Source organism: Engystomops pustulosus, chromosome 10 (genome assembly GCF_040894005.1).
Source record: "Engystomops pustulosus chromosome 10, aEngPut4.maternal, whole genome shotgun sequence".
Classification (NCBI taxonomy): Eukaryota; Metazoa; Chordata; class Amphibia; order Anura; family Leptodactylidae; genus Engystomops; species Engystomops pustulosus.
This window is the reverse complement of record NC_092420.1, coordinates 52,452,596-52,476,479: the sequence shown is the minus strand read 5'-3', so window position 1 is coordinate 52,476,479 and position 23,884 is coordinate 52,452,596. Positions and strand designations below refer to the sequence as shown.

The 23,884-nt window shown below is 43.4% G+C and overlaps 1 protein-coding gene and 1 long non-coding RNA gene across 6 annotated transcripts in view; one reads left to right on the top strand and one right to left on the bottom strand.

Moving 5' to 3' along the window:
- LOC140105137 (complement factor H-related protein 5-like) overlaps positions 1-23,884 on the bottom strand; it is a 307,689-nt gene that overhangs the window by 135,331 nt on the left and 148,474 nt on the right. For all 4 annotated transcript variants that reach the window (XM_072129066.1, XM_072129065.1, XM_072129064.1 and 1 more), the window contains one exon: positions 6,974-7,150. In XM_072129066.1, coding sequence (XP_071985167.1) covers positions 6,974-7,150 — 177 coding nt within the window. The remainder of the gene's footprint in view (positions 1-6,973; positions 7,151-23,884) is intronic.
- LOC140105148 (uncharacterized) overlaps positions 1-23,884 on the top strand; it is a 94,832-nt gene that overhangs the window by 46,001 nt on the left and 24,947 nt on the right. The gene's annotated exons all lie outside the window — the stretch shown is intronic.

Below are 23,884 nucleotides of genomic sequence, written 5' to 3'. Positions count from 1 at the left end.
GAGGAAGGGTGGGAGGAAGAGGAGGCATAGTAGGCCTGAGAGACCTGGACCGAGGTAGGCCCCGCAATCCTTGACGTCGGCAGTATATGAGCAGTCCTAGGGTCAGACTCGATCCCAGCCTCCACCAAGTTAACCCAATGTGCAGTCAGCGATATATAGCGGCCCTGCCCGGCAGCACTCGTCCACGTGTCCGTGGTCAGGTGGACCTTGTCAGAAACGGCATTGGTCAGGGCACAGATGATGTTGTCTGACACGTGCTGGTGCAGGGCTGGGGCGGCACATCGGGAAAAGTAGTGGCGCCTGGGGACCGAATACCGAGAGGCGGCCGCCGCCATGAGGTTGCGAAAGGCCTCGGTCTCTTCCAGCCTATAGGGCAGCATCTCTAGGCTGAGTAATTAGGAGATGTGGACGTTGAGGGCTTGGGCGTGTGGGTGGGTTGCACTGTACTTCCTCTTGCGCTCCAGTTTCTGGGGTATGGAGATCTGAACGCTGCGCATGGAGACATTGGTGGATGCTGTGGAGGATCGTGGAGGCGAAGGTGTGGTTTTCGCACGGGAGGTGTTTGGGCTGGGGGCCTGGGCAGGGGGCTGACTAGCAGAGGCAGCAGATGACACAGGGGAAGGAGCAGTGGTGTGCCCGGCCGGAGGTGAACGGCCTTGGTTGAATTGAGTGGGGTGTTCAGCATTCATATGCCTGCGCATACTGGTGGTGGTTAAGCTGGTAGTGGTGGAACCCCTGCTGATCCTGGCGTGGCACAGGTTGCACACCACAGTCTGTCGGTCATCCGGTGTTTCTTTAAAGAACCTCCAGACTTCCGAAAATCTAGCCCTCGCCACAGGAGCTTCCCTACGTGAAACATTTGGCGCTAATGCACCACCTCTGGCCCTGCCTCTCCGTCTGGCCCCACCACTGCCTCTTCCAACCTGTTCTCGTCAAGGACTCGCCTCCGTCCCAGAAGCACTGTGTTCACCCGGCCTATCAACCCAGCTTGGGTCTGTCACCTCATCATCCTCCGATCCCTCAGTCTGCTGCCCCCTCGGACTTCCTGCCTGACAACAACTTCACCACTGTCTGACAACCGTGTGTTCTCATCGTCCGACACCTCTTTACACACTTCTTCCACTACATCAACAATGTCATCATCACCCACAGACTGCGACCGGTGGAAAACCGGGGCATCGGAAAAGAGCTCAGCAGCAACCGGACAAGTGGTTTGTGACTCTGGGAAGGGTCCAGAAAACAGTTTCTCAGAGTATGCCGGTTCAAATGCCAAATTTTCCTGGGAGGGGGCAGACTGGGAGGAAGGAGGCTGAGGTGGAGGAGCTGGAGGAGTGCTGCTTTCGGTGACATGGGTGGACTGCGTGGAAGACTGACTGGTGGACAAATGGCTAGAAGCATTGTCCGCAATCCACGACATCACCTGTTCGCACTGTTCTGGCCTCAACAGTGCTCTACCACGGGTCCCAGTAACTTGAGACATGAACATAGGGAGTATAGCTCTGCGGTGTTCCCCAGCTCCCTCATCAGCAGGTGGTGTCTCACCCCGCCCAGGACCACGGCCTCTGACCCCTGCAGTAGTTGGACGCCCACGCCCTCGTCCTCTACCCCTAGCCCTCGGATTCAGCATTTTCAGTGTAAACTGTAAATTTTTTTTCTGTTTTTGTTTTTTTAACAAAACATTGCTATCCTATTGCTATGGCTAGTTTCTAACCTACACTGACAGCACACAACAGGATTTTGTGCTGTGCCTGATGACTTAGTTTTGAAAAAAAAAAAAAAGAAAAGAAAACATAGAAAACACCATCAACATAGACAAAGGTTCTTTACTGTACGAGCAGTGGGACTATGGAACTCTCTGCCGCAGGAGGTTGTTATGGTGGACTCTATGTACATGTTCAAGAGAGGCCTGGATGCCTTTCTGGAGAGAAAAAATATCACGGGTTATGAGGATAAAACACTTATTTAATTCTTAAAGGTTGGACTTGATGGACTTGCGTCTTTTTCCAGCCTTATATACTATGATACTATGAAAAAGCAGACTGGGCCTAATTCAATCAAACCCCTAATAAATTGTCCCACTTAGGTGTTTGAAATAGATATGTGTGTCACTAAGAGCTAAACTGAACGTTCGCAAGACTCCCTGCAAATTCGTCACAGTGGGGCAGATTTACTTACCCGGCCCATTCGCGATCCAGCGGCGCGTTCTCTGCGGTGGATTCGGGTTTGGCGGGGATTTATTAAGGTAGTTCCTCCGACGTCCACCAGGTGGTGCTGCTGCGCTGAAGAGCATCTGAACGCATTGGAATACACCGAGCCGGGCTGAGTGAAGGTAAGTGCAATTTTTGCGACACATTTTTTTTTAAAATGTGGCGTTTTTTCCGAATCCGTTGGGTTTTCGTTCAGCCACGCCCCCCGATTTCCGTCGCGTGCATGCCAGCGCGGATGCGCCACAATCCGATCGAGTGCTCCAAAATCCCGGGGCAATTCAGGGGAAATCGGCGCAAATTGGAAATATTCGGGTAACACGTCGGGAAAACGCAAATCGGGCCCTTAGTAAATTACCCCCAGTATGGTACTAGCTGCACTGCTAGTGCCAGCAAGGCCAGCCACAAGCAAATCAACAAAAAATAAAATATATAACGCTATTGTAGCCCTAAGAAGGCCTGTTGGGTTCTAGTATGGCTAGTTTCTAGCCTACACTGACAGCACACAACTGGATTTTGTGCTGTGCCTGATGACTTTGAGTTATAAAAAAGAAAGAAAAGTTAAAAAAAAAAGAAAAAGCAGACTGTGCCTAATTCAATCAAACCCCTAATAAATTGTCCCACTAAGGTGTTTGAGATGGATATGTGTGTCACTAAGAGCTAAATAGAACGTTCGCAAGTCTCCCTGCAAATTCGTCACAATATGGTACTAGCTGCACTACTAGTGCCAGCAAGCCCAGCCACAAGCAAACAAAAAAAAAATATATTCTTGCCCTAACAAGGGCTGTTGGGTTCTTGTAGACTCACTCCTGCCTAACAGTAAGCTAATATAACACCCTAACGTTATCTCTGCAGCAGCAGCAACTCTCTCCCTAACGGCATCCAGACAGAGAATGATCCGAGCAGCGCAGGCAGGGGCTAGTCTATTCCAGGGTCACCTGTTCAGGCCAGCCAAAACTGCTATTAACGTGTAAGTGTACCACGTCATGCTGGGTGGAGTGCAGAGTCTCCTGGCTTGTGATTGGCTCTGTTTCTGGCCGCCAAAAATCGAAACGGCGGGAGATGCCATTTTCTCAAGCTGGCGAAATATTCGTCCGAGCAACGAGCAGTTTTGAGTATGCTAATGCTCGAAAGAGCATCAAGCTCGGATGAGTGTGTTCGCTCATCTCTACTCTAAAGCATTACTCAGCCTCTTACATAAGGGGACATAAAGTGTATGTCGAACATATGTGCCCTACAGTAGGGAGTTTAATGCTTACAAGGGTATGTAACGTCTCCCATTAGTTTGTGTCGCATACTAGTGTTGATGCACACTTAGACAGAGAGCAGGTAGCTCAACAAAATAACAAACAGTACGCCAGCGTCCTGATGGTGGGCGCCTCCGGTGAAATAGTCAACTGCGAGTTGCGGCACTAAGACGCCAAGATTTAAAGGGAGACAAATCCCGCCCCTACGCGCATTCCCGCCGAGGGATGCCGCTCGATTGGCCCATTGCTTCGGGCAGAGCAACCAATCCACGGGGAGGGTGGGCGGAGTTTGTATCGGGATGTCAACCTGATGGATCGTACATTAGAGAATAGCTGAGGCGAGAGGGTATGTATCTTCATCCATTATCTCCCATACTCCAGACGCAACCGAAGCATCAAAATCACTGATGCCTCGCCGTTACATATACTTAAAGATTAATGTCCGAAAGTTCTGCATTGTGAAGTTAGCTCAATGTAACCAGAGCATAATACTATATCATCTTTCATGCATCTACGTGCATAACACCTAGTGGTGAGATAGGGAATTGGATAGACTATCACACATTATTTCACCACTCGCCATTGTGCATCCTAGCATTATTAGACAAGAGCATAGCTGTACTGAGTGTGCATCAGCAAAAGAAGTTGGCATACACTATTGAGTGACTAAAAGCACTCCTGACAACAGTGCACAAACAATGTTGCAATAGTGGAATAAGAAAAATTGAGTGTACATCACCTCATTAATCCTTGTCCCTGCCATATCACCGGGAATAGGTGTCTGTCTTTTCACCTTCACAACACCTAGTGTTGAGATAAGGATTTGGCCTACTGACAAATTTTTCCACTATTTTTTAACCAGCCATGGCAGAGAATGCAGAGTGATGGCTTATTTTTAATTTCATAGTTTCATAGTTTATACGGTTGAAAAAAGTCACTTGTCCATCCAAGGAAGGGAAGGGATTGGATGAGGAAGGGATTTAGGGGAAACAATTCTATATGACATAACCATCAATGTTATTTAGGTGTAAAAAGGCATCTAGACCCTTCTTGAAGCTCTCTACTGTCCCTGCTGTGACCAGCGCCTGAGGCGGGCTATTCCACAGATTGACCGTTCTCATAGTAAAAAAGCCCTGTCGTCTCCGGTGATTAAACCTTGATTTCTCCAAACGGAGACAGTGCCCCCTCGTCTTTTGATTTGATTTAATCTGAAAAACAATTGGTTTTGTCCTTTCCAATGTTATTCATAGACGTCATAATAAAAGTTACGTTTTATCTAAGCATGTCCATTTTTTCAGTGAGATGTTCCCCTGTCTAAATAGATAATCAAGGCTTCTTCTTGACCTCTTGATATTTTGTAGTTCCACCAGTGTGAGAGTCACACATCCACATCCATTTTTTTTCATGTGAAAAGCTGCTATTTTTATTGGTACTATTCGGGGGTGTGTGCAACTTTTTGGTTCATTTACCTGGAGTTTATTTTGAAGACCTAAACAAGGCATTTTTACAAATTTTGTTGGGATTTGTTTTGCAGTACTCACTAAGCTGATTAAATAATGGATTATCTTAATAGACAAAGGCATTATGAATACATAACAAACAGTTATTGTCCGGCCCTGGTGCTGGCGCTATTGCTTAGGCCAGTGGTGGCGAACCTATGGCACGGGTGCCAGAGGTGGCACTCAGAGCCTTTATTGTGGGAACCGAGACCTTCACACCAACAGAGATTTTGCCAGACAGGACTCAAAGCTTCCTCTTGTGGTCCAGGACCACATGCAATGCTCAGCGCCATTTTAAAGCAACATCCTTGGCTGTCAGGACCACAGGAGGAGCGGGAAAGTGTGGACAGAGATGGATTAACGTTGGAGCTCCTGCTCTGGGTCCCCTGATTCTTCCTCTTCAGGGGACTCTGGAGGGAAGCTACAATCCCAATTTCCCCATTACCTTTCTATTGCATTGGTGAACTCAGGACGCCAATACAATTAAAACCTGTGATACAGCAGGGATAAATAAGTTACTACCTAAATTGGCATGTTGGCACTTTGCGATGTATAAATGTTGTAGTTTGGGCACTCTGTCTCCAAAAGGTTCGCCATCACTGGCTTAGGCGAAGGCACCTAGGTCATAGAGAGGACTCATGGGCATGTGTGGAGGGCTACTATATACTCCTGAGCATGTGTGGAGGTTACATGTAAACTGCTGGACACGTTTGAGGGTTACCTGTATCCTGCTGGGCATGTGTGTGGGCTACCTATATACTTTTGGGCATGTTTGGGGGCTACCTGTATACTGCTTGGCATGTGTGGGGGCTACTATGTACTGCTGTGCATGTGTTGGTGCTACCTGTATACTGCTGGGCACTTATGGGGGCTACCTGCATACTGCTAGGCACTTGTGGGGGCTACCTGTATACTTCTGGTCGTGTGTGGGGGCTATCTATATACTAATAGGCATCTGCTGGAGTGGGGCAAATGTGCTGGGGCTACATATTATACTGGAGGTGCTCTGCTATCTTAATTAATTAGGATTTGCTGGTGTTTAATGAGGGGGAAGTATACAGTAGTATAGATTATATATTGAGAGGTCTTAGTGTATTTGTATATGCAGGGTGCACATTGTGAAGATGTTGTCCAGAGGCCACAATTACCAGGGTGGCAAATTCTGCAGTGATCAGTCACGTCTGGGAGTAGTTTCCATGACATTCTCTACCCGATGGAGAAGGATTGGCAACTGTCCAGCAAAGACACATAAGGAAAAGCGGCAACCTAACAGTAAGTGATATCTGTGCCTGAGTGCAGCCGAGATGTGCAGTACATTTAAAGCTGCTATATATTTATCTGTGGTTATTTGTTGCTGATACACATTTATGCTTGACTTATTAATTTTAGGTATATATGTATATGGGCAGGATATTTTTATGTGCTGTTTATTTATTGCTGGTAAATATTTATATATGCGGACTAGTCATTGGTATATATGTGTTTGGTTAATAAACTATGGTAATGGTGCAGAAAGTTGACAAACTCTTTATTAGGTCCTACTTCAAACAGGACCCCGCATAGGGTTAACATTGACAGATCTGGGGTCTTCACCCCAGTAAGCATGTCATCACAGCTGAAACCTCTGTTCGTTTAAAATTTGTTACACAAGTTTAAGAGGTTAAACTGCCACAATCAGTGTTAAAACCAACTGCAGTCTTTGGTTAAGGAGCCTAACTGTGGGTATATGCTCCAATTGTAGGGGCTTAGTTGCTGAGCATGTGCAAGCACCGCATCATGACTGTACATCATGGTGTTCCACATTAGTTCTCACCATGGCACAGTCACATTGTAGTACTTCTAAAGGTTAACCCCATGTAATTGTAAATTACTGAAGATTTGCACCATATTAAAAGGTTGCACAGAAACTGGGATACTCGGACCTGCGCAATGTCACTTGTATCATCAACAGAAGTTCCAGCCAACCCTAGTGCCACAAAACCTAGTGTTCCCGGGGAACCAAACATAGATATTTAAGACTTACCTATGCAGTGAGGCGTTTCAGACCATCTTTCATTAAGACACTCAGCTATGCCTAATAGATTTCTGCTTTGTGTCATATAACCCTTATCACATTCATACTGCAAATATTCTCCAATTTCATATTCATTTTTGCTTGGTGTGAATCGTGCATTTGGCTGTTGGGGAGTCTTGCATGTTCCTAGAATCAAAAATAAAAATAAATGTCGTAGAAAATACAAATTTCTTTTAACCCCTTTAGTCTGTTTCTACAGACCTGTCACACTTTAAAAAAAAATGCTCTAGCAACTCCCAGTGCTACCCCAGTATTAGCAGTGTTAAACTGCTAGCTTTATTGGAACCTTCCGATAGAGATGGCGAACACTGCACTGCCATAGCCATAGAAGGCGGACCAAGCTTACATCGGTCCGAGGTGCTACCCCTACTCTGCTTCTTCCCTGGACCCCCCCCCCCACCCCCCTCACACCATAGGCCAGCGGTGACTGCCAGGTTTTGCTCCCCTCATGAATATGCCAGACCGATGTAAGCTCGGTCTGGCGTTCTGAGGGTAGGGCAGTGCAGTGTTTGCTAGCTTTATCAGAAGGCTAGATAAAGCTAGCAGTTTAACACTGCTAATACTGGGGAAGCCCTAGGAGCTGCTTACTTTAGTAAGCAGCTCCTAGAGTGTTGTTTTTAAGGCTCTGCCCGTTTTTAAACATTTGACCACTGTGTCTTCCTCTGGTAATAACTTTTCAATACTTAAACATATCCCTGTGATTTTGAGATTGTTTTCTCGTGAGACATTGTAGTTTATGGGAGTAGTATAATTTCTCTGATCAGTTAGTTTTTGGGGGGCAAAAATTCAATCATTTAGGAAAAATTGGAAAAAATTCACAAGTTTAAAAGTTCCAAATGTTCCACTTTTTTGACAAAAAGTCATAACACTAATCTTTTTTTGTGTAGAAATCTTTTATCATTTGTCCTCTTTGGGTAGATGCTGGGTCCGAGTGTTTCCTCTCGGGGGGGCAGGGGGGGTAGGAGGATCAAAGAACAGAGAAGAGACAAAAGCGCAAAAGACTCAAGTGTTTCTTTGATATGACAGTGATAGGAAAAAAGATAATGACTCTCACCTGGTATTTGGAAGAGTCTGAGCGTATCAACGAGCAGTTATGCTCTTAGATGTTTTTAGATGTTTTTGGGCATCGGGAGACGCTGACAGCCACGAGATACAGGTTTTTGTCCGTTCTCCCAGGAAGATGGACCAACAAGCCGATACAATGCAATACACGTGGAATGGGAGATCTCGTCAGTCACGGCGCTGCGATATCCAGAAGCCACTTGTAGACTATAGGTAGACTTTTAACTGTTTTTATTGAATCACTACGCGTTTCGGCCCCGGTCTGGAGCCTTCCTCAGGTGTAAAAGACATATATCTATGTGTGGCTTCTGGATATCGCAGCACCGTGACTGACGAGATCTCCCATTCCACGTGTATTGCATAGCATTTGTCTTCTTTGTAGTTCCATATTTCTTTGGCGTTTTCTTTTTTTAAGGATGTTAGAAGGTCTATAGTTTTATTAGCAATTTCTCAGATTTTGAAAAGATTTGAAAAACACAAAATTTTTGGTTACCAAGTTTGCAAGTGCCCTACAAAGGATTATGTACTATACACAAGTAACACCATTTAATGAACTTAACATCTCAAACTATTCATATCAACATTTGGAAAGCCTGTTAACCCTTTAATGCTGTCTCAGGAATAAAACAAAATTGGATTGGAAATGTTAACATTTCAATTTTTGTATAAGAATATTCTCATTTACCCCTAAAATATACACATTCAGAAGGTATTAGAGGTAAAAATACATCCCCAAATTTTTGCCCTGCTTCTTCCGAGTATTGCAATACCTGACATCTGGATGTCAACTGGTGTTTCGCTGCACAGCTGTCCAAAATTTAATACAAAGTAAATGGTGCAGAGTAAAAATTGTATTTTTTTTCAAATATGCCATTTTAATGTCGAACTTATGCCAGTATGGCAATGCCATATGTGTGGCAATAATTGACAGGCTGAGCACACAGCAGGGCCGAGAAGTGAAGGATCAAAAATTAGCTATTTGAGTTGCGTTTTTTACAAGTTTGGATTTGGAGTGCCATGTCATGTTCGCAGAGTACCTGATGTACCAAAACAAAAGAAACCTCCAAGAAGTGTCACCATTTTGGAAACTATACTCCTCAAAGAATTTATTTTGGTTTGTGGTAAGCATGTTAACCCCCAACATGCAAGCCCAAATGTAATACAAACTAAATGGTGCAGAGTAAAAATTGCATTTTTCAAATATGCCATTTTAGTGCCAAATATATTGTGCCCAATTCATACCACTTTACACAAACACCCCAATTATCATTCTGTTGGTTGTCCCAAGCATGGCAATACCCCATATGTGGTAATAATCGACAGGCTGGGCACACAGCAGAGCTGAGAGGGGAAGGAGCAAGTGTTACCTTTTGGAGTTCCGCTTTCACAAGTTTGGATTTGGAGTGCCTTGTCATGTTCACAGAGCCCCTGAGGTACCAGTACAAGGGAAACTGTGAGAGGTGACACCATATTGTAATCTACAACCCTCAAAGAATTTATCTGGGGTGGTGGTCAGCATTTAAACCCCCAACATGTTGGATAAAATGTAATACAAATAAATGGTGCAGAGTAAAAATTGCATTTTTTTTCTCAAATATGTCATTTTAGTCCAACTTATGCCACTTTTGACAAACACCACAAATATAATTCTGTGGGTTGTCCCAAGTACGGCAATACCCCTCATGTGGCAATAATCAACAGTCTGGGCACACAGCAGGACTGAAAAGGGAAAGAGCACAATGTAGCTTTTTGAGCTCCTTTTTCATGAGTTTGGATTTGGATTGCCAAGCGATGTTCGCAGAGCCCCTGAGGTATCAGTACAATAGAAACTCCCGAGAAGTGACACCATTTTGGAATTTATACCCCTCAAAGAATTTATCTGGGTTAAATATGCAACTTTAGTGCCAAATATATTGTGCCCAACTCATGCCACTTTAAACAAACACCCCAAATATCATTCTGCGGGTTGTCCTCGGTACGGCAATATCCCATATGTGGCAATAATCTTCAGGTTGACTACCCAAGGTCGGATCAGAACTTGGAAGGCTAATCGCAATATTACAACAAATTATTGAAAACAGTCCCTTCTATTACCATATCCAAGTGTTAAGATAACTTTTATTGATAATTAGTAAAAATTTAAATTCACAGTGAAGTTGACCCATGATAAAAAAAACAGGAACACAATGGTTGTATAGTGCTTGTATTAGCTGTAGGTTGGTATCCCCTAATGTATCAGAGGGAGATTCCCACTCACTGTAAATTATTATTTGTAATCAGGGTATATGTCAATCTAGGAGCTACAAAAGAAAGTATATTTCTCTATTGAAGACAGAAAATAGATGTAAATATTCACACTAAAGCTCAGATAATGTATAATCCTTTTATTATGTATGATAATTGTTCATGTGATTATAGTCTATGGAGGATTAGTAGAGTCTCAAGACACAATTGGAATTGTGCTATGGCTAGAGTGGTATAACCACAATCAAAGAAGTATTACAGCTAGTGTCTCATTGATGTAATAAGATATATAATATTATCACTTCATGAGATATCTGGTTCTCAGAGGTCATCTGTAACCGGAGATATGGGGGGTCATTTATTAAGGGCCCGATTCGCGTTTTCCCGACGTGTTACCCGAATATTTCCGTTTTGCGCCGCTTGTACTTAAATTGCCCCGGGATTTTGGCGCACGCGATCGGATTGTGGCGCATCGGCGCTGGCATGCGCGCGACGGAAATCGGGGGGCGTGGCCGAACGAAAACCCGACGTATTCGGAAAAACCGCCGCATTTAAAAACCGAAAATGTGTCGCATAAGGACCGCTTACCTTCACCTGGTCCAGCTCGGTGCATTCCGGCGCGATGAGTTTACTTTCAGCGCAGCAGCGCCACCTGGTGGACGGCGGAAGAACTACCTTATTAAATCCCGGCCGGACCCGAATCCAGAGCGGAGAAGCCGCCGCTGGAACGCGAATGGACCGGGTAAGTAAATTTGCCCCATGGTATGAACTTGGAGCACAAGTGCGAACACCTAGGTCACAGGCCATTTAGCCAATGTAGCAACCTGTTAGAAGCGCATTAAGAAGCACTATATAGAACATACATTGGTTGTCCCCAGGCTGTTCATGTGTTGACACTGGCTACGGGTCCCCCTTTGTAACAGAGGATTCCTCTTTTTAACTATTCATCAATTCATAACACTAGCTAGTTCTTAACAGCTCTTTATACACTCACAATCCCTGTGACTACTCCAGCTCCTTTACCTCCGCGACATATACCTGATACAACTAGTTTAACAATAACTGGCTATTGTATTTGGTGGAAATCGGTCAAAGCTCCAGGGGGCAGTTGGGTTTAAGAAGAATTCTTTTTAGCTCGAACAAATTTGAATTGGTGATTCTTCACTTTATTCAAGATTATAAAGTGTTCCGTGATATAATAGTGAAGTAAAACAAGATAGTGGCTCTGTTGATGAATGATAAGTACATAAGGTAAGTATCATTGTTGAATATTATAAGATACAGGCTAAAATGAGAAAAGGGGTAAAGGTAAAACCTTCATTGAGTCCTGTTGGACTAAGACTTTTTAGTCGGTGGATCCATCTTGCCTCTATTTGTAGAAGCTTTTGGTTGTAGTCACCTTGTCTTGGAGGGTGGTGGGGTCACCGGCATGGTATTTCAAAATATGATGGGATATCGGTGTGTCCAGAAAATCTTCTGCGTAATTCTTGGATCGTTGTCCCGACATTGGACAGTAACATTATGCCACTCAAATCCCATTAGTGCTCTTGTAGCAGAAAAAGTTTTTTATCTGAAATGTTTCATGATAATGTGCATTTGTAAATCTTTTCACAAGTGGTAGGTATCATCAAAAGCAGCATGTCCCACACGGGAAAGAGTCTGTAATGGTAGATCTCAACAAATTAGTAGTTTCTCTCTTGGGGGCAAAATCGCTATGCACCAAAGAATCCCAGAGGTTTCCCTCTATGATACGTAATCGATGAATAGTCAGGCAATCGTTCTGCCACATCTGGGTCAGTTTTCAAGATAGGCCAGTAACGTCTCATGATGTTAGTAATTCTATCTGCATACGCATCATAAACTATGCAGTGTATTATATTTTCTTGAGTCCTCGGTCTCTGTGAAGTGGTAAGAGAGGTTCTATTGGTATAAGTAGCTTTTGAATATGCCCTGTATGCCTGATTGCTGAAACGTCTATATAGTAGATCACATTCGACCTTAAAACTCTGATCCTCTGAGTAGTTCCTTTTTGTTCTAAGGTACTGGGACACCGGAATCCCTCTTTTCAGAGCTGGGGGATGCCAGCTTTGCCAGTGTAAGAGGCTATTAGTTGAGGTGGGTTTCCAGTATACTCTATTATCCGTGCCTATACTGATAGTTTTTTTTTATATTAAATTCTTTTTATTTATGATTCAGCACAACATAACAATAAATGTACAATTCATCCTCTGTCAGATACAAAACTTTGTACGTTTCCAATATACACTTATTGTAGAGATCCTTAACAGCTTATTTATGAATATACATTAGTGGTCTTTCACAGATAAATATAAATATACATTTTTTTTTATTATATTCCCTTTACAACTCCCCCCCCCCCCCCAGCGACTGGTGAATCCTAGCTAACCAATGTCTATACTCTCTTTTCCTAATTCCACTACTCCCATAAACAATTCATCTTACTCCTCAAGAGCTTCATCAGCATCCATTATTCTCATATGGTCCATTCTAGTTCGCCACACTTGAAACCTAGGTGGATCTTTGTTTTTCCAATTATACAATATCATTTTACGTGCCATTAACAGACCTTCCATAGCCTCTCGTTTACCTTTTCTTGTACCAATTAGCCCAATTTCTGTTCCCAAGATACAGTTTTTAGCACTATATGGGACGTTACAACCACTGAGCACTCTGATGCCCTCTATTATGGCTTCCCAATATCGCACTAATTTTGGGCACCTCCATATCATATGTATTAAATCCGCATCTACAAGCTCGCACCTCCGGCACTTCTCTTTTCCCGATTGACCGAATTTATTTAACATTTTTGGTGTGTAGTGCACCCTATGCACCAAAAATATTTGAGATATCCTATATGATAGGTTCTTAGTGGAGCGTTTTATCATACACAATGAATCATTCCATTCCTCTACTGATAGATCCGGTAGGTCCTTTTTCCATTTCTCATAACAATATGGTGCATTTCCCTCTAATATATCGTTATCCAATCCCTTACATAATTTTGATACCAAGCCTTTAGAGTTTTTTTGCAACCTCATTGTGTGTAAGATCGGATGTCGTGTCTCCCTAAAACCTACCCTTGTTAAAGACGCATTGAAGGCAAACCTGAGTTGGGCATATAGTAACCAGTCCCTATCCTCCAGCTCAAATTCCTGTGTCATTTCTACCAATGTTTTGAATCTATTCCCGTATACTATCTGGTGCACATATTTCACCCCTTTTTCACACCAAAACCTTGACCCATCCAATGGGGCTAGAGTCCACTCCCCGTTACCCCACAGTGGAGTTTCTTTTATAAAACTCTCCCACCCTAAATCTAATTTAATTTTTTCCCATACCCAGTGCATCAGCGTGAACAGTGGATATTGTTCCTTAGATTCTTCCTTAGCCAAGACTCTTGACTCCAATACACTCCATATATTATATCCCTCCAAAAAATCATAATCCCTACCAAGTGCATACCTAATTTTCATAATGTCGCAATCCATAATATTTTGTAATTGTGTAGCAATAAAGTATTTATTAAATTCAGGAAGAGCTAACCCCCCCCTATCAATTGGTGCATATAATTTCTTAAGACTAATTCGTGCCCGTTTTCCCCCCCAGACCAGATCCCTCAGGAGATTCTCAAGCAGCCTAAAGCCTTTTTTCATTATTACTGTTGGACTATTCTGAAAAACAAACAATACCTGAGGCAATATTACCATTTTACAAATAACCAATCTAGCTGCCATTGGCAAATTCATTTTCTTCCATATTCCTATTTTTTGTCTTATTTTATTCAACATGGGCTTCACATTCAAATTAATATAGTCCTTCAAGTTCTTGCTAATCACTATGCCGAGGTACTTCATTTCAGATACCCTGTTCAATTGCCCAGTTTTTGGAATTTCTCCAACAGTGTCATCCAACAAAAGATATGAGGACTTGCTCCAGTTAATAAATATACCAGACAAGGTACCATGCTCACCTATGAGATCAATTACAGACTGAAGCATGTTCCCCGAATGGTCCATGAACAAGAGCATATCGTCCGCATATAAATTCAGTCTGTCCTCGTTCGGACCTCTAACAAACCCTCTTAACAGTCCCTCGTCTCTTAATCAGCAGGGGGGATAGGGGACACCCTTGCCTTGTTCCCCTATATAGACTCAGTGGAGCCGAGGCCCTCCCATTAATGCTTACTCTCGCTACAGCCCCGCTATATAAGACTCTGACCCATCTAATGTACTGAGGGCCAAATCCCATCCTTTTAAGGACAGCCCAAATATAGTCCCATTCGACGCGGTCAAAAGCTTTGACCGCGTCCAATGAGACCAACATCCTCTTGCCCTTTATCTCACATGGTGTCTGTATATTCCACCAGGTTTTTAAAATATTATTACGGACCGATCTCCCTGCCATGAACCCTGTCTGGTCTTCGTGTATCACACCCGGTATAACCTTCTGTAACCGATTAGCCAGAATTTTTGCCAGTAATTTGTAATCAGTGTTCAGCAGGGAGATCGGCCGATATGCTTCAAGCTCTTGAGCGTTTTTCCCCTCTTTTAAAAGCAGGGTAATAAGGGCTTCTCTCATTGAGTCTGGTAGCCTACCTTTTTCATGGGAAGCATTAAATACCTCTAACAGGGCCGGCAAGAGCAGGTCAGAAAATTGCGCATACACCTCTGGGGGAATTCCATCCGACCCCACTGCTTTACCCTTAGATAAATTGTTTAATGCATCACTTAATTCAGAGAGGGAGATTGGACCGTCCAACATCGCTACATCTTCCGTTGAGATGTTTGGCATTGGGATGTTAGCCAACTCCTCTTCAATTTTCCCCACCCCTACACAGAGCTCGGATGAGTAAACATCCTTGAAATATTCCAGAAATTCATTTCGAATATCTACTTGAGTTCTTAATAATTTCCCATCTCTTGCCTTTATGGTACTAATTATCTGCTTAGGGGTCTGATTTTTAATTAAGGATGCCACTCTCTTCATTGAGGTATATTGACCCCCTATCATTCTCCGAGCTTGTCCTCTTAATATCAACGATGCCTTTTCCATGCATAATAGCCTTAAACATTCCTGAGCCTCTAACCATTGGTTATTGTTGCCTTCAGTAGGGTCTGCTAGAAATTTTTTCTCCATTTCCAATACCCTCGATTCAGCCTGGGCAAGATTTACCTTTCCCTTTTTTTTAAAATAACTCACACAACCCTGCACCGAGCCCCTCAGATATGCCTTCAATGCGTCCCAACTTACTCTTTGATCTTGCTCCCCCTTCCAGTTCTTCAAGAATATCTCTATATCCTCACAGATTTTGCTTTCCCCCTTAACCAAATCAAACAAGAAAGGCTTGATTTTATAAAATATAATCCCGGTCTTATCACTGCTAGTCAACAGCAACCACATGGGGGAGTGATCCGAAAGCCCCCTTGCTCCTATATCCACCTTATCAATGAGACCGTACTCCCTCTCATTTACTAGGATTAAATCAATTCTTGAGAGAGTGCTGTGTGTTTTAGAATAACATGTATAGCACTGTCTAGTCGGGAACCTCTCCCTCCATACATCCCGCAGGCCGAGCTCTTCTATTGTTCTACCGAATTTTGTGAGAAGGTTCTCTGACTGACTAGACCCTTTTCGTACTCTATCGTTCTCATTCATCATCTTATTGAAGTCGCCCATCCAGTATGTTGGAATATTATTAAGCTCATCAATCTGGTTCCATACTTCAATAAGTACATCCACAGGAGCAGATGGAGGCAAATAAATCCCCACCAACACTACTTCTTGTCCATTCAATAAACAATGCAAAATTACATATCTACCCTGCGGATCCACTTTTGACATAAATTCGTGAAAGCCTGTTCGTTTATTTATCATTAAACTAACTCCTCGTGCATAGGCAGAGAAGGTCGAATGAAAATAATGACTCAACCAGGCCTTCTTCACCTTATATGTCGTTTCCTTCAATAGGTGGGTCTCCTGAAGACATATTACATCCGGTTGATACGAGGCACACAAGTCAAATACTGCTCTGTTCTTAATCATATTGTTTAAGCCTCGTACATTCCACGAGAATAACTTGGTCATAAGAGTATAAAATCATATAACATAGCACATTTTTCTTTCCTCCTCCCTAGGTTCACCAGTCGTTTTTCTTCCGTCTTTTTCCCCTTATCTGTCGTTGATCCAGGAGATTGCAGGAATTTATCCAACTTCCCCTCTTTTGATTTAGCTCCTGGTGAAAGCTCCCCCTCTGATAATCTACTCTTCATTCCTGCTTTATTTTGTCTTTTACTTCCCATATTTACATAAGGGCCTTACACTTTTACACATGAGAAAAAAACAAAAAAAAAAACTATGATTCATTCAGAATACAATGTCCAGAATACAATGTCCATAGATGGTATATTAGACAAAGGGCGGAGTTGATCAGTCTGTCGTGTAGCTATGTATTAGACTCTCATGCAGTTATGCAGCATTACAATGACGTATATTTACAGGACTGACTTATATCACAATCTGTATCCTTATAACTTTCAAAGAAGAAGAAAAAAAAAAAAAAAAAAAAAAGGTTATTCCCTAGTCGCTGACTATGTTGATCGTCCAATTGATTTATTGACTCCACCAACGTTGTTGAGAATCACCTTGATTGTTAGTTGAGCTATAACCTTTTCTTTACATATGTCCAAACACTTAAAGCACCGAACAGATTATAACAGCCCAATAAGACACAATACTTTCGCCAGACATTCCATGTAAGAAATAGCAGTTATCAGTAGGCCATCCGGATTAGTAAGGTTAAACGAATCACAGTGTAGCCTGGTTAAGCTGTTATGTAGCAAGATTGCGGCAGCAAAACGTTGTCTATGTTGATATAGACCAATATAGCACAGTATCTCCGCCGAACATTCCATGCAAGATGTCCCAGTTCTCAATAGGGCACTCGGGTTAGTAGGGTTAGGCACAATGTAGCAATGTTATCACAATGTAGCAGGGTTAGGATGTTATGTAGCAGAGTGCGGCAGGGAAACAAAATAGCATCTCATGATCTTACCGCCCCTGGAGCCGAAAAGCATAATTCAAACCGTTCTTATGGTGGTGTCGATCCCTGGAGGCTTTCTATGCACACATCCAATAGCTGTGGTTGACCTCGGCGATTCCACTGTGAGGGAGGCACTATGCACTTAAGCACAGTTCTCCCCCAACAGAACCCAGAATGTTGCTCCTCGCCCGGTCCGTCCTCCAGCCTGTTCACATCCACCTGGCGTTTCTCCTTGACGCAGGCTCCAATGGGTCCACCATACACCGGTAACGATATGTGCCCGCCACTCCGTCCCCGCGGCACTCCTCCCGGACTTAGCGCATGCTATTGCGATCCCGGCTCACCCGATATCGGCCAGCCACAACGGAGAGGCGCTGTTCCAGCCCCCGGTAAGTTCTTAGCCCGGCGTCGTTGCCTCGTGCATCAGCACGTTGCACACGTCATGCTCCTCCCCCGGAACTCGACCAGGCCAGTAACGTCTCATGATGTTAGTAATTCTATCTGCATACGCATTATAAACTATGCAGTGTATTATATTTTCTTGAGTCCTCGGTCTCTGTGAAGTGGTAAGAGAGGTTCTATTGGTATAAGTAGCTTTTGAATATGCCCTGTATGCCTGATTGCTGAAACGTCTATATAGTAGATCACATTCGACCTTAAAACTCTGATCCTCTGAGTAGTTCCTTTTTGTTCTAAGGTACTGGGACACCGGAATCCCTCTTTTCAGAGCTGGGGGATGCCAGCTTTGCCAGTGTAAGAGGCTATTAGTTGAGGTGGGTTTCCACTATACTCTATTATCCGTGCCTATACTGATAGTTAAATCCAAAAGGTTTAAGCAGGTGCCATGGATCTCATGAGTAAATTTCATGCCGATATTATTGGCATTCAGGTTCTGTACAAACTGGAGGAACCCTCTTCCCACATTATCAGTATATCATTGTTGAGCCTTCCCCAGTACAGGATGTGTTTAGTTATTTATACAATTGATTTGAAAATATAATAGTGTCTTCCCACCATCACAGTACCTCCAACATGGTGGTAATATACTCCCTCAAAAATAAAATATTTTTTGGGGGTAGGAATTGAGCAGTTTGTTCAAAAAATCATTATGTGCTCTGCACTGTACCCCTTTGGTGTCAATCAAATATTGTACTGCCTTCAGTATGAATGATGAGTAATGTTGCTGTAGAGTGACTCTACATCGAAAAACTTGCAATCTTAGTTTGTTCAGTAACTACTAGAGATGAGCGAACATACTCTTCCGAGCTTGATGCTCGTTCGAGCATTAGCGTACTCGAAACTGCTCGTTGCTCGGACGAATACTTCGCCCGCTCGAGAAAATGGCATCTCCCGCCGTTTTGCTTTTTGGCGGCCAGAAACAGAGCCAATCACAAGCCAGGAGACTCTGCACTCCACCCAGCATGACGTGGTACCCTTACACGTCAATAGCAGTGGTTGGCTGGCCAGATCAGGTGACCCTGGAATAGACTAGCCCCTAGCGGACCTCCATAGCGGACCTCCGCTACCTACTCTCCAGCGCTGCAGCGGCCATTGCGCCGCAAGCCTAATCTATCCATTCTCTTCCTTAACATATACCATGCAATCCGTGCCTGACGAAGGTCCGTATGTAGACCGAAACGTTGTATAAAAGTTTTGGATTGCCACGCTTATACACTTGTGAAATAAAACTCACTAACTTGCAAACGCAACTAATACGAGTGCCAAGTCTTTCTCAATATCTATTGCCGCTAGGGAGAGAGCTGCTGCTGGTCAGGGAAAGCGTTAGGGTGTTCTATTAGAATAGTGTTAGGCAGGAGTGATTCTACAAGAACCCAACAGCCCTTCTTAGGGCTACAATAACGTTATACTTTTTTTTTTTTATTTGCTTGTGGCTGGGCTTGCTGGCACTAGTAGTGCAGCTAGTACCATATTGTGAGGAATTTGCAGGGGGACTTGCTACCGTTGTGTTTAGCTCTTAGTGACACCTCAAACACCAAAGTGGGACAATTTATTAGGGGTTTGATTAGAATTAGGCAGAGTCTGCTGATTTTTTTTTTTACCTTTATTTCATTTTATAGCTCAAACTCATCTTGCAAAGCAGTGTGCTTTCAGTGTAGGCTACAAAATAGCCATAGGAGAACCCCAACGGCTTACTTAGGCCTACAATAGCGTTATATTTTCCTTTTTTTTGTTTGCTTGTGGCTGGGCTTGCTGGCATTAGTAGTGCAGCTAGTACCATATTGTGAGGAATTTGCTGGGAGACCTGCGGCCGTTGTGTTTAGCTCTTAGTGACACGCATATCCACCTCAAACACCGAAGTGGGACAATTTATTAGGGGTTTGATTAGAATTAGGCAGAGCCTGCTGATTTATTTTTTTTTTACCTTTATTTCATTTTATAGCTCAAACCCATCTTGCAAAGCAGTGTGCTTTCATTGTAGGCTACAAAATAGCCATAGGAGAACCCCAACGGCTTACTTAGGCCTACAATAGCCTAAGGCCTAATTATCTGCTTAGGGGTCTGATTTTTAATTAAGGATGCCACTCTCTTCATTGAGGTATATTGACCCCCTATCATTCTCCGAGCTTGTCCTCTTAATATCAACGATGCCTTTTCCATGCATAATAGCCTTAAACATTCCTGAGCCTCTAACCATTGGTTATTGTTGCCTTCAGTAGGGTCTGCTAGAAATTTTTTCTCCATTTCCAATACCCTCGATTCAGCCTGGGCAAGATTTACCTTTCCCTTTTTTTTAAAATAACTCACACAACCCTGCACCGAGCCCCTCAGATATGCCTTCAATGCGTCCCAACTTACTCTTTGATCTTGCTCCCCCTTCCAGTTCTTCAAGAATATCTCTATATCCTCACGGATTTTGCTTTCCCCCTTAACCAAATCAAACAAGAAAGGCTTGATTTTATAAAATATAATCCCGGTCTTATCACTGCTAGTCAACAGCAACCACATGGGGGAGTGATCCGAAAGCCCCCTTGCTCCTATATCCACCTTATCAATGAGACCGTACTCCCTCTCATTTACTAGGATTAAATCAATTCTTGAGAGAGTGCTGTGTGTTTTAGAATAACATGTATAGCACTGTCTAGTCGGGAACCTCTCCCTCCATACATCCCGCAGGCCGAGCTCTTCTATTGTTCTACCGAATTTTGTGAGAAGGTTCTCTGACTGACTAGACCCTTTTCGTACTCTATCGTTCTCATTCATCATCTTATTGAAGTCGCCCATCCAGTATGTTGGAATATTATTAAGCTCATCAATCTGGTTCCATACTTCAATAAGTACATCCACAGGAGCAGATGGAGGCAAATAAATCCCCACCAACACTACTTCTTGTCCATTCAATAAACAATGCAAAATTACATATCTACCCTGCGGATCCACTTTTGACATAAATTCGTGAAAGCCTGTTCGTTAATTTATCATTAAACTAACTCCTCGTGCATAGGCAGAGAAGGTCGAATGAAAATAATGACTCAACCAGGCCTTCTTCACCTTATATGTCGTTTCCTTCAATAGGTGGGTCTCCTGAAGACATATTACATCCGGTTGATACGAGGCACACAAGTCAAATACTGCTCTGTTCTTAATCATATTGTTTAAGCCTCGTACATTCCACGAGAATAACTTGGTCATAAGAGTATAAAATCATATAACATAGCACATTTTTCTTTCCTCCTCCCTAGGTTCACCAGTCGTTTCCCCCCCTTCCCACCCCTGCACCCCCCTCCCCCAATACCCAGGACTTATTCTTCCTGAGCTCATCCCAGAGCACTACCTCTGCCGGGCCAGAACTACTAATGGGCCGCCTCTTCTGGTACTAAATCTTAAGGACCCTCTCTGCCCATTCATTAGCCTCTGTCGGATTCTCAAAAAAGAAGGTTCTTTCTTCATGAATGACCTTGAGTTTTGCCGGGTATATCAAAGAATAAAGGACCCCTTTACTCCTCAGCCTCTTTTTTAGGTCTACATAAGTGGCCCTTTTTTTTGAATTTCTTGAGGATAGTCTGGGAATATCATAATTGGAGATGAGTTATATTCCAATTTCCCTACTTTCCTCAGACTCTTAAGAATATTATCCCGATCCCTTGGGGATAGGAGACGCACCAGGATACTCCTTGGAGGCCCACCCACTGCACGCATCTTGAAGGGCACCCTATGTGCTCTATCTACCATGAATACCCTGGTACGTATCTCCTCCGAGAAATTTTTTTCCAACCATTTGGCCACAAAGTCCACCACATCCTCTCCTTCTACGCCTTCCGGAAACCAAACTATTCTTAAATTGTTTCTCCTTGACCTATTCTCAAGGTCTAAGAGTTTTTGCTGAACTAGCTGTTCTGCTTTCTCCAGTTTTTTTTAACCCTTTTTTCCAATTCAACAGCTGTATCTTCTACATTGCTTATTCTAGTTTCTGCCTCATCTATTCTACCATTAAGTGCACCTATTTCAGTACCTATGTCATCTATTTTAGTTTTCATACCCCCTATCTCCTTCAGTACCTCACCTACTGCCAATGTACATTGTGTTATTTGGGCTGAGATATCCTTAAGAGATAGAGACTCTTCACCTACCATCGAGTCCTCTACACTAGTTGATTCCTGCCCTGACATAGATTTAACTTGGGGATTATCCGGGAGCCCCCCACTTTTCCGTTTTTCTTCCGTCTTTTTCCCCTTATCTGTCGTTGATCCAGGAGATTGCAGGAATTTATCCAACTTCCCCTCTTTTGATTTAGCTCCTGGTGAAAGCCCCCCCTCTGATAATCTACTCTTCATTCCTGCTTTATTTTGTCTTTTACTTCCCATATTTACATAAGGGCCTTACACTTTTACACATGAGAAAAAAACAAAAAAAAAAACTATGATTCATTCAGAATACAATGTCCAGAATACAATGTCCATAGATGGTATATTAGACAAAGGGCGGAGTTGATCAGTCTGTCGTGTAGCTATGTATTAGACTCTCATGCAGTTATGCAGCATTACAATGACGTATATTTACAGGACTGACTTATATCACAATCTGTATCCTTATAACTTTCAAAGAAGAAGAAAAAAAAAAAAAAAAAAAAAAGGTTATTCCCTAGTCGCTGACTATGTTGATCGTCCAATTGATTTATTGACTCCACCAACGTTGTTGAGAATCACCTTGATTGTTAGTTGAGCTATAACCTTTTCTTTACATATGTCCAAACACTTAAAGCACCGAACAGATTATAACAGCCCAATAAGACACAATACTTTCGCCAGACATTCCATGTAAGAAATAGCAGTTATCAGTAGGCCATCCGGATTAGTAAGGTTAAACGAATCACAGTGTAGCCTGGTTAAGCTGTTATGTAGCAAGATTGCGGCAGCAAAACGTTGTCTATGTTGATATAGACCAATATAGCACAGTATCTCCGCCGAACATTCCATGCAAGATGTCCCAGTTCTCAATAGGGCACTCGGGTTAGTAGGGTTAGGCACAATGTAGCAATGTTATCACAATGTAGCAGGGTTAGGATGTTATGTAGCAGAGTGCGGCAGGGAAACAAAATAGCATCTCATGATCTTACCGCCCCTGGAGCCGAAAAGCATAATTCAAACCGTTCTTATGGTGGTGTCGATCCCTGGAGGCTTTCTATGCACACATCCAATAGCTGTGGTTGACCTCGGCGATTCCACTGTGAGGGAGGCACTATGCACTTAAGCACAGTTCTCCCCCAACAGAACCCAGAATGTTGCTCCTCGCCCGGTCCGTCCTCCAGCCTGTTCACATCCACCTGGCGTTTCTCCTTGACGCAGGCTCCAATGGGTCCACCATACACCGGTAACGATATGTGCCCGCCACTCCGTCCCCGCGGCACTCCTCCCGGACTTAGCGCATGCTATTGCGATCCCGGCTCACCCGATATCGGCCAGCCACAACGGAGAGGCGCTGTTCCAGCCCCCGGTAAGTTCTTAGCCCGGCGTCGTTGCCTCGTGCATCAGCACGTTGCACACGTCATGCTCCTCCCCCGGAACTCGACCAGGCCAGTAACGTCTCATGATGTTAGTAATTCTATCTGCATACGCATTATAAACTATGCAGTGTATTATATTTTCTTGAGTCCTCGGTCTCTGTGAAGTGGTAAGAGAGGTTCTATTGGTATAAGTAGCTTTTGAATATGCCCTGTATGCCTGATTGCTGAAACGTCTATATAGTAGATCACATTCGACCTTAAAACTCTGATCCTCTGAGTAGTTCCTTTTTGTTCTAAGGTACTGGGACACCGGAATCCCTCTTTTCAGAGCTGGGGGATGCCAGCTTTGCCAGTGTAAGAGGCTATTAGTTGAGGTGGGTTTCCACTATACTCTATTATCCGTGCCTATACTGATAGTTAAATCCAAAAGGTTTAAGCAGGTGCCATGGATCTCATGAGTAAATTTCATGCCGATATTATTGGCATTCAGGTTCTGTACAAACTGGAGGAACCCTCTTCCCACATTATCAGT